The sequence below is a fragment of the Nicrophorus vespilloides genome, unplaced genomic scaffold, assembly GCF_001412225.1.
Source record: "Nicrophorus vespilloides isolate i.1.1-1 unplaced genomic scaffold, Nicve_v1.0, whole genome shotgun sequence".
NCBI classification, from domain to species: Eukaryota; Metazoa; Arthropoda; class Insecta; order Coleoptera; family Silphidae; genus Nicrophorus; species Nicrophorus vespilloides.
Genome location: NW_017096681.1, coordinates 4799 through 15748, shown reverse-complemented (window position 1 = coordinate 15748; position 10950 = coordinate 4799). Strand labels below are relative to the sequence as shown.

The following is a 10950-nucleotide window of genomic DNA, read 5'->3' as shown; positions in this document are numbered from 1 at the left end:
TGCAGAAGAAGATGTGGGGGGTGGTTGAGGATGAGGAGGAAATAATATAACCCGTCGGTGTGTCCGGAAGTGGCAGGATCCTACCGGAAACGGAAGGGGGCGTCCTCCTACTAACAAGTAAAGGGGGGCCGCGCTGAATTATATATGAAGCGTAAGAACTAACTTACGCAACGCCCTGAAACACCCCCACTTCTTTCTCTCTCTCTCTCTCACTCTCTCTACAATTCTCTCTTTCCGTCTTTCTCGCACTCTTTATAAGCACACGCAACGCGAATTTACAAGAAAATCGAAAGAAAATTTATATATAGACACAAGAATGGTGACTAAAACTCCCGCCCTAAGGTCATTTCCCATTTCCATTTAATTCGGAGAAAACAAGTTATTATAAGCGATATTTCTGAAAGCTCGTACATAAAAGACCCTCGAGAAGCTTCAACTTAATGTATTGTGGGTTGATGTTCAACGAAAACCCGACGCATCCACCGAATATAACCATTAATTACAATCAATACATTAAAAGTAATTATAATCTCATTTTCAAACTATAAATAATTTGAATTTGCAAATAGAAAATTTGTGAAAATGATTCGTAAATAAGAATTTTTTTTGTTAAATTTCTTAACTTTCGTCTGATGTCAATTATGAGTTGATAAATTGCACCCTTAAGAAATTTCTCGGAAATAAATTGCATTTTAATTGCGCACGTCGTAAACAAACAAATAACGAAACGCTTGGCAATTAGAGTGAATTGTATTTTCTTTATAATTATTTTTGTTTTTTCGTGCGAGTGCTAATTACACTTCGCTAATGATCCGCGACGGCGTTGAAAAAAATCAGTAAACAAACATCGGACGAACAAAACAAAAATTTATATATATGAAATATTCGTTTGGCGTTTTATAATTACCGTCGCGCAAGAAAATTCCGTTTCCAAGTTTGTTTTAATTTAAACATTAAATGAAAATTAGCAAATATACTAGCGTTTTTCTACTTGTTTTGTTTATAATTGTACTTCAATTGTTTATAATATACAATTTAATGACATAATGACATTTAATGACCGATGACAGCTGAAAGTATTTCACCTGTTTCTTACTTTGACGTAAGGTGACATCTGTCATTTCACGATACTTTATAAATTTAACGAGATTCGATAAGTTGAGAAACGCTGCTCCATACCATTTATTAAGAGCTAAGAATATTTCAGCTGTTTCTAATTTTGACGTAATGTCACAACTGTCATACATTAAAAATGTATCGCTACTCGATAGGATGAGAAACGCTGCTCTATACTATTTATTAAGAACTAAGAATATTTTAGCTGTTTCTCATTTTGACGTAATGTCACAGCTGTCAATTCATGATACATTAAGAATGTATCGCTACTCAATAGCTTGAGAAAAGCTGCTCTATACTATTTATTAAGAACTAAGAGTATTTTAGCTGTTTTCCATTTTGACGTTATGTAACAGCTGTCAATTTATGATACATTAAGAATGTATTTATTAAGAACTAAGAGTATTTCAGCTGTTTGTCACTTTGACGTAATGTGACAGCTGTCATTTGACGATACATTAAAAATGTATCGCTACTCGATAGGTTGAGAAACGCTGCTTTATGCTGTTTATTAAAAACTAAAAGTATTTCAGCTATTTCTCACTTTGACGTATGGTGACAGCTGTCATTTGACGTTATATTTCCTTAGTACTTTTACTAGATACTAAAATTTAATTGTTTTATAATCAAGATATGTGTTTTTACAAAATTTAATTTTGCAAATTACGAATTGCTATTTTCAAATGATTAATGTTTAGCAAACACGACTGATGTGAATCGATATTAATGATTCGTAAAAAATAAAGGGTTTGATTGCGAGTGTTTGTGCGTATGCATGCGAGGGGAAGATACAAGGGTGATTACGGTGAAAATGTAGGTTATAAGTTTACGTGAGCCACGTGCGCGTTTCACACGTTTCGGGTGTCGGATGGATGGTGTAGCGGGGGCGGCCCTGGAAACAGATGAAGAGTTATAGGGCGGAAGACAAGTGATAATCGTGGGGGGGGGGCGCTTAATTTCATTGCTCGCCCGGGCCCACCGAGATTAATCATTTGCGGCTGTTGCGCTCGCTAATTTCACAACCCCGCAATTTATCTTGCGCAATTCGTACGTCTTCATCAACTACACACACACAAACATTTGAAGCGATACCTCGTTTAGTACGGTTTTGAATAAAATTAGTATTGTTCATAATTACAATTACGTATATCATTAAATATACAATCGTAATATTATCAATATTTATAGCAATAACTCGTTTAGTACGGTTTTGAATAAAATAATTAAAATTAATTATATCATTTACATATGCTACAAGTACATATTACTTGACATATTACTTGACAAGTTACTTGGCAAATATCGAATTTTATGAGATAACTTTAAATTACGCTTAATTAATTAACAATTGGATCCAATAAAACATATTAGCAAACTATTTTTTTTTCTTACACAACCATCAAAGGTTGCTGCATAAATAATGGCAAGGATTTATGAGACAAAATTGTTTTGTGTTGTTTATTTACAATAACTCGATTAGTGAATAGGTCATGATTTCGAGCGGACAAAGCGAGGTATCGCCTGTATACATATGTTTGTGTGTGTATATGAATGTGTGTGTTTGTGTGGCGGACGGTTGCGGCGCGCTTCCGTTACGCAAGGTTCTGCGGCGGCGGAAAAGTTAGTGAAAAAATCATAAATAATTTAACGTATCATTTTATCATAATTTCAACACATAAATTTTATAGTAGGCGTGAGCAGCGTCGGGGCGGCCCACGCTTTCTCCCATTCTACGTACATATACACGTTTTCCCTTCTCCTCCTCCACCACCGACACGCGCCGCGGCGCTAATTCAATATTTAACCCGGCGCCTCCACAATCCTCATCGTCTTCTACAATATTTTGTTTTTACTTATATCCTCTTCTTACACTCCGCCAACATCTATTAATTAACCTCGCCTGAATGTAACCCAAAAATTGCACAAGATTAGTTTTCAGTTGAAATTAAGCTTAAAATGTTCATCGTCAAAATATAAACCATTTTTTTAGAAAATTATATTGTTACTATGAAAAATTAAATTGAATTTTAAAATATTTGTATGTATTTTCAGGGTGATATTTTCACGGGACTAAATGAGGGAATCATGAGCAGAGCGGAAGCTCTCGCTGCTGTAGACATCAAACATCAAGGATCGGGTGGACCTGGAGGTCTTCCTCAGCTCAAACACGACATGATGTACCACCACGGCATGGGCGCTCCTCCACCAGTTACCAGACCACATCAGGTAACATTCATAGTTTAATTAATCACAAAAAAAATATGAATTTTTGTATCAATTTTAATTTATAAGATTTAAACTTCTGCTCATTGTAGTAAAAATAATAATAAAAATATTTCAACATTTCAAAACGAGAGAAGTGTTACGTTTTTCACAACTCAATAAAATATGTTTTTAAATACTGAAACATGTATTATTAATATGGACAAAGATTGTAGCAATTACAGAAATAATCAAGTATATTTCTTCATTTGTTCTAAAAGTGTTTAATTGACACAACAAAAGGAATAAAGTTTAACTAATATTTTGATATTTAAAGTAAAACTTAATTTGTTTGCAATGTTTTGATAATAACTTGAAAATAAAACAAAGTAAATTCATTTTTTAATCAAAATTTCTAAACTGAAATTTGATGTAATAATCAATAGACACTTTTGTACTTACATTTAAATAATCATAGTAGAGAAGTATTACGTTTTTCACAACTCAATAAAATATGTTTTTAAATACTGAAACATGTATTATTAATATGGATAAAGATTGTAGCAATTACTGAAATAATCAAGTACGTTTCTTCATTTGTTCTAAAAGTGTTTAATTGACACAACAAAAAAAAAAAGAAAGTTTAACTAATATTTTCATATTTAAAATAAAACTTAATTTGTTTGCAATGTTTTGATAATAACTTGAAAATAAAACAAAGTAAATTCATTTTTGAATCAAATTTTATAAAATTTCTAAACTGAAATTTGATGTAATAATCAATAGAAACTTTTGTACTTACATTTATATAATCATAGTTGAGAAGTATTACGTTTTTCACAACTCAATAAAATATGTTTTTAAATACTTAAACATGTATTATTAATATGGATAAAGATTGTAGAAATTACAGAAATAATCAAGTACGTTTCTTCATTTGTTTTAAAAATGTTTAATTGACATAACAAAAAGAAGAAAGTTTAACTAATATTTTCATTTAAAGAAATTTAAAGTAAAACTTAATTTATTTGCAATGTTTTGATAATAACTTGAATATAAAACAAAACTAGTATAGTAAATTCATTTTTGAATCAAATTTTATAAAATTTCAAAAATTTGATGTAATAATCAATAGAAACTTTTGTACAAATCGTAGTTGAAAACTGAATAAATTGCTAAAAAAACATCGATGGAAAATATAAACGATTTCTTACGATAATCAAAGAAGATTCATTAATCATTTTTAAGGAATCGTCGCAATCAATTTGACATATGTCAAAATATCTGAAGCGAAGCAAAACAAATTACTCATTTTTTATTTTCATAGCTAACTTAATTATTCTAAGAAACAAAACATATTTTCAATTAAATAGCAATACTTCGCTTAGTACGGTTTTTACTGAAACTAGTCTTATGTAAAAACAAATATCTTTACAATTTATTTCAAGTTTATATTTACTATATCTAGCAAAACTCGTTTAGTCCGGCTTCGACTATGATTATGAAGCAATACATCGTATAGTCCGGATTTACTAGGAAATGATATTGGTAATCAATGATCAAAAACTTAATTAGAGGTTTATTTTGTGTATGGATATTAGGAGTTATCAGAATATTGTTCAATTTGTACTGATAATGGGAGATGGATAGGTTCAGTGTCTCGAGATAGGCGTAAAGCGGTATTAATGTTTCACGCTGTCGGCGTATCAAGCGACGGCATCTTCGAGCAGTAATTGAAACGGAAAATCGGAAAAACGGAGACCATCATGCAATGCAACAACAGCACACGACGCAACAATATGAAATTGCGGCAACGGTAATTTTCCCTCCCATCACTATCTGAACGGAAAATCTATGGCCGCGAAAGGGGGCGGCGGGCGGTCGGTCGGTCGGTCGGTTTGCGCGCCGTGTAATAACCAATAATAATCGAAATAATCAATCAAAGAGATGTGCGGCTGATGATGCGCGTTAATATTACATGAGCCGTGCGTGTGTGTACTGTAGTGTCCATATCTCCTCCACTCTGCACGCGCATTCCCATTGGACGACGTGCAGGAATTTATGCCGTTACATAATGCCACCTCTAATCGAATGATAACTGAGCATTAGCCAGATAAGATCGAAGTAATCGTCCATCCGAAAATACACGATACAACTACGCAAACAGCAAAACGAAACAAAAACTGTATGGATTGTACAAAAATGAAAGCATTAAAGAGAAATAAACTATCGTTTTATGTAATTGATCGAGTTTGGTCCAAATCTTTTCAATTATTAATTAAAGCGTTCATCAATAAATATCTCCATACAAAAATTAATTCATTTTTAGGTAATACAGGAAACATACGAAATTGAACGAATCAATTACAATTAAAAATTACAGGAAAATTTAATTAATAAAATCTTTGAATAACTTATACAGAAGTGACAAGTATTACTTGAATGTAGATTTAATGTTTCCAATCATTGTGTATGCAATATGAAGATCACATCAAAGTATCAACAAGTACCATAAGACGACAAAGGGTTAAAACCCAACGAAGAAACATATATAAGAAATAATAAGATAATGTAACGTGAAGTAGAAGTAGAGAACGCTGCAACTACGCTCCACGGTGCAACTATGCTTCCAAAATTTCGGGAGTTCTTCAGTGGAGAAGATATATTTATATGCTGCAAAGGACGGTATTGGAGCTCTCGAGGAACCGACGGAGAAGAAGCTTGCTGATCATAAGGAATCAGTTATTAGAGTTATTCCTCTCAATAATCTTCCCTCGCACTGAATCTTCCCACTTCAAGATTTTGTATATTTTGTATTTTCGTGTTACAATAACGAGTCTGAAGCAAATTGTCAAAAAAAAATGAATATAATTGTTCCGATAATAATGATTGAATTGAAAGCGAAATAACATTAATAATTAATGTTATACATCGATGTTAATATTAAGATTAGATTTATATGTAAACAAATAATAATACTTTCCATTTCGTAGATGTTGCATAATTTATAACAAAATACGCCGCGTTCCCGCCAAACCGCTCGATTAACACATAAATTAATTAAATTAATACATTTAAATGCGATCATTTCAAAGCAAATAATTAAATTTAGTTGTGATGCAATTAATCAATTATTATATTTAACATAAACACACAAACACACACACATAAAAAGATACATATATTAAATTATTTATTCAAGCGTTGAAATCAGTGCCATTCAGAATTATTTTATTACTTAATTTCAGTTTTATTTACAATTTAAATTTATGTTATGATAAAAGTGTACATGATTTTATATTCTTTTCATTTTAGCTATTTTTGTCAATGATTTCCTATAACTTCATTAGTTTTATTATTAAATGAAATATTAGTGTTTCAAATTATTTCAGAAATTTAATGTGCAGAACAAAATAAGTAACAAAAAATGTAAACATTATGACAATTTCATATTTATACTACACATATGAAATTGCAATTTACTTACATTGTTTAATTCTTAAGCGAATTCATTGAAAATAAATTAGTTTGAAATGAATATCTAATTAATATTTGGACAAAACAATAAATTATCAAATATTTCATGAAATTAGTTATCTAAGCTAATGTAAAATTGAAATTGTTCAATTTATGACTTAATATAAAAAGGGAATAAAAATAATTAAATTTAGTTGTGATGCAATTAATCAATTATTATATTTAACATAAACACACACACATAAAAAGATACATATATTAAATTATTTATACAAGCGTTGAAATCACTACAATTCAGAATTATTTTATTACTTAATTTCAGTTTTATTTACAACTTAAATTTATATTATGATAAAAGTGTACATGATTTCTTTTCATTTTAGCTATTTTTGTCAATGATTTCTTATAATTTCATTAGTTTTATTATTAAATGAAATATTAGTATAAACATTGTAAATATTATGAAAATTTCCTTATGAAATTGCAATATTCTTACATTGTTCAATTCTTTAGCGAAACAAGAACATTCATTGAAAATAAATCAGTTTGAAATGAATATCTAATTAATATTTGGACAAAAAATATTTCATGAAATTAGTTTTCTAGGCTAATGTAAAATTGAAATTATTCAATTTATGACTTAATATAAAAATGGGAATAAAAATAAGTATAATTTAGTATATTTATAGTAAATAATGGAAATGATACAAGAGTTTCATGTGATGGGGCGATTAGATTGGAACGAATAAAACGTGGAACGAATTTTTTTTTCGTTGCTGTTGTATATTTGTTTTCAGAGCTATCCTCTTTTTGATCGTGGTGTGTTAGGAACAGTAGCAGCAGTTGTTTTTTCCCTCTGTTGTTGTTGTTGTCGTTACTGTTTTGTTTTGGCATGAATTCCAATGATTCAACCGAATGTCCCAGCAGCGACATATTTCATCATTAGGGCTCGCATTGGTGTAAAGTGGTCATTTGACGTGTACAACGGCAGTCGGGGCAACCCCATGTGGGGCCCGACACGGCCCCCAAGGGAAATGTTATATGTGACCTGGGGGTAGGGGGGAGTCAGCGGTCCGAACCCCATTTTGCCACCAGGCCACCCCCGACCGTTTGTCAAACACCACTACCGCCACTACCAACGGCAGAACACTAACATTTGTTTTTCAAGTATTTGTTTGTTCTTCCACTGCTGTTACCAGCTACCACCACACTATTATATCGCTAGATATCACTACAGCAACTAAAGCTGCCGCCGCCACCGAAGCCCATTATTCCTCCACCCTTTTGTTTCAGAACGCTTTCGGGGAAAAGCCAAAAAGAAAAGACTACGAAGAGCAAAGACAAACAACTACACACAATGCACACGAGCAAACAGAACGATGAAAAACGAGATAAAAACCTACAAGATTAGATCCAAAACATTATAATTACTTTCTTAAAGCAGCCCACATTAAAGTAAATCGAAATCTCCCATCGGTTTTGGGGGGTTGTTAAATTCGTCGATGATTTTTATTATTTTGAAAGTTTACGAGCGTGACGCAATAAAACGGAATATGGAAAGCATACCTTCTTCTATTTTTCCATGAGGGTTCTTCGCTTCTTTCTACGTGTTTTTTTTTTTTTTATTTTTTTTTATAGAAAGGAAGGGTGGTGGAAATAAGGGAAAACGCGCGCCCCATCATACTGCGAGGCCATGAAATTTTCGCAAATGGGCATTAAAACGGGAAAGGGCCTCGCTGATTCTTTATAATGCTAATGCATCCGAAACACATGGGCGTCGTTGTTTTTTTTTTGTGTTGGTTCTCTTTCTCTCCACCATTATAAAAGAATGGAACAAATGTTGCAGGGTTTTTTTCTCTCTCTCTCTCCTCCTCTTCGCTCAAGACTTTAAGCGTCGCTAATCCACGTAATTCCGAACGCTACAATTCCACCGGTTTCGTTTAACTTTTATTATTCAGTTAATCGTCGTGTAATCATCAATTTAACCGTAACCGTTCCAACGCATATTTATATAGAAACGATTACATAATGAATTGAAATTCATATTACATCTGTTGGTTTTCGAAAATATTAACTTAATTCAATGAACAAATCTCAACTTAAAACTATTTCGCTTTCCAAATTGTATTAATTACAAAGAAATAATAAACATCTGCAGTGAAGATTAAGTGAATATCAATATTAATTTAAATTACATAAAAAAAATTAATTAAAAACTTGAAACTTCTTGTGATTGTTTTTTCCATCCATTCTGTATTTAATTATGAAAGAAAAATATTGTTTTCTTAAGAATTTCTTAAAAGCTGTTCCACTTTATAAAAGCTGAAATTTTAGCACTTTTTATATATTTTATTTTTTCAGTTTTGTTAATCAACAAAAAAATGCAATAATAAACATCTGCAGTGAAGATTAAGTGAATATCAATATGAATTTAAATTACATAAAAACTTATTCAAAATTAATTAAAAATATTATTAACTTGAAACTTCTTTTGCATTCATTCTGTATTTAATTATAAAAGAAAAATATTGTTTTATAAAGAATTCCTTAAAGGCTGTTCCACTTTATAAAACCTGAATTTTCAGCACTCTTTATATATATTTTTTTTTTTCAGTTTTGTTAATCAACAATAATAACATGTGCATGTACAAATGAAACAGGCAAAACAAATGCATCGACACTAGTTGTTGTATGTGAAAACCAATATTGGCTATATGGTACACATTGTACTATTTACAATTATTTATTTTTTCGGTGTGTGTATGTGTGTATATTCGTGGAGTTGCAGTGTGCAATTATTTCTGCCGTTTATTTTCCATCTATATTTAATGAATTTCCAAAGGGTAGCAAAAAGGACGTGCGGTGTGTGAAAGCGAGAGACGGAAACAGTTTCGAAGAGAGAAAGGGTTTGATTTCACAAAAATATACCAAAAAAAAATAAAATAATAATGAACGAACCTGTGAACTGTTTCGTGCATTCGATGGTCAACAATATATATGTATGTGGCGTGCTCACATTGATATAATAATAATAATAAAAAAAAAACAATTGACAAACCGGCATGTTTGTAACCTCAATCAAACAATAACTATTATGTTATTTCGTGAAAAATAAACACGCGAATTGATATGGAAACATACAAACAGCGCACACAAATAATGAAAAACTGGAACAAAAAAAAAAGATACATGAACACTAGAACAATAACGAAGTTAAATTTACTAAATGTTCATTATTACTACTTTTAGTATTTCTACAAAATTGTAGACTAAAACTAATTGTGTTTCTTTACTAAATTGTCGTGTCCCAGGGATGGATTTTGGGACACTGTGGGATATTATCTTCCGTTGTCTGTTGTGGAATCTCAGTTGTTGGGAATTTAATAAAATTCGTTTGGTTTTACATAACTTTATTTGTTACTTGGTCGATTTAAGATTCATCTGAGACTATGCTCAGCATATTAAGATTCTTATAAGACTATGTTCATCTTTACGGAGACTACTTCTAAATACTTATTGTACTTCCAAAGTTAATTCTTATTAATACGGACGAGGTGGGAATTTGAGAAGCAAACTTTCGTTGATTTATTTTTTTTTTACAAATTATGTGAATAAGTAACTTGTCAAGTGACGATAAATGCGTAAATGTTTTTTTTTCTAATTATTTTGTAATTTAAATGCGTATTTTGGCAAGTCTCTATAATATAAACCCTGTTTCAACAAGTAAATATACTTGACACATTACTTGACAAGTTAAGTATTTACAAATTGCCATTTTAGAATAATCCTTTAAGCACCATTTATTTATTGAAATTCGTTTGGTTTTACATAACTTTATTTGTTACTTGGTCGATTTAAGATTCATCTAAGATTATTAAGATTCTTATAAGACTATGTTCATCTTTACTGAGACTACTTCTAAATACTTATTATACTTATAAAGTTAATTTTTATTGATACGGACGGAGTGGGAATTTGAGAAGCAAACTTTCGTTGAATTATTTTTTTTTTTTACAAATTATGTGAACAAGTAACTTGTCAAGTGACGATTAATGCGTAAATGTTATTTTTCTAATTATTTTGTATATTAAATGCGTATTTTGGCAAGTCTCTATAATATAAACCCTATTTCAACAAGTAAACATACTTGACATA

At 30.9% G+C, this 10950-nt stretch overlaps 1 protein-coding gene across 1 annotated transcript in view; it reads left to right on the top strand.

Moving 5' to 3' along the window:
• Positions 1 to 10950, top strand: part of LOC108557881 (inhibitory POU protein) — a gene marked incomplete at its 5' end in the record, with an annotated part of 14050 nt that overhangs the window by 1686 nt on the left and 1414 nt on the right. Inside the window, 1 exon segment of the mRNA XM_017914586.1 lies at positions 3169 to 3342. Coding sequence (XP_017770075.1) covers positions 3169 to 3342 — 174 coding nt within the window.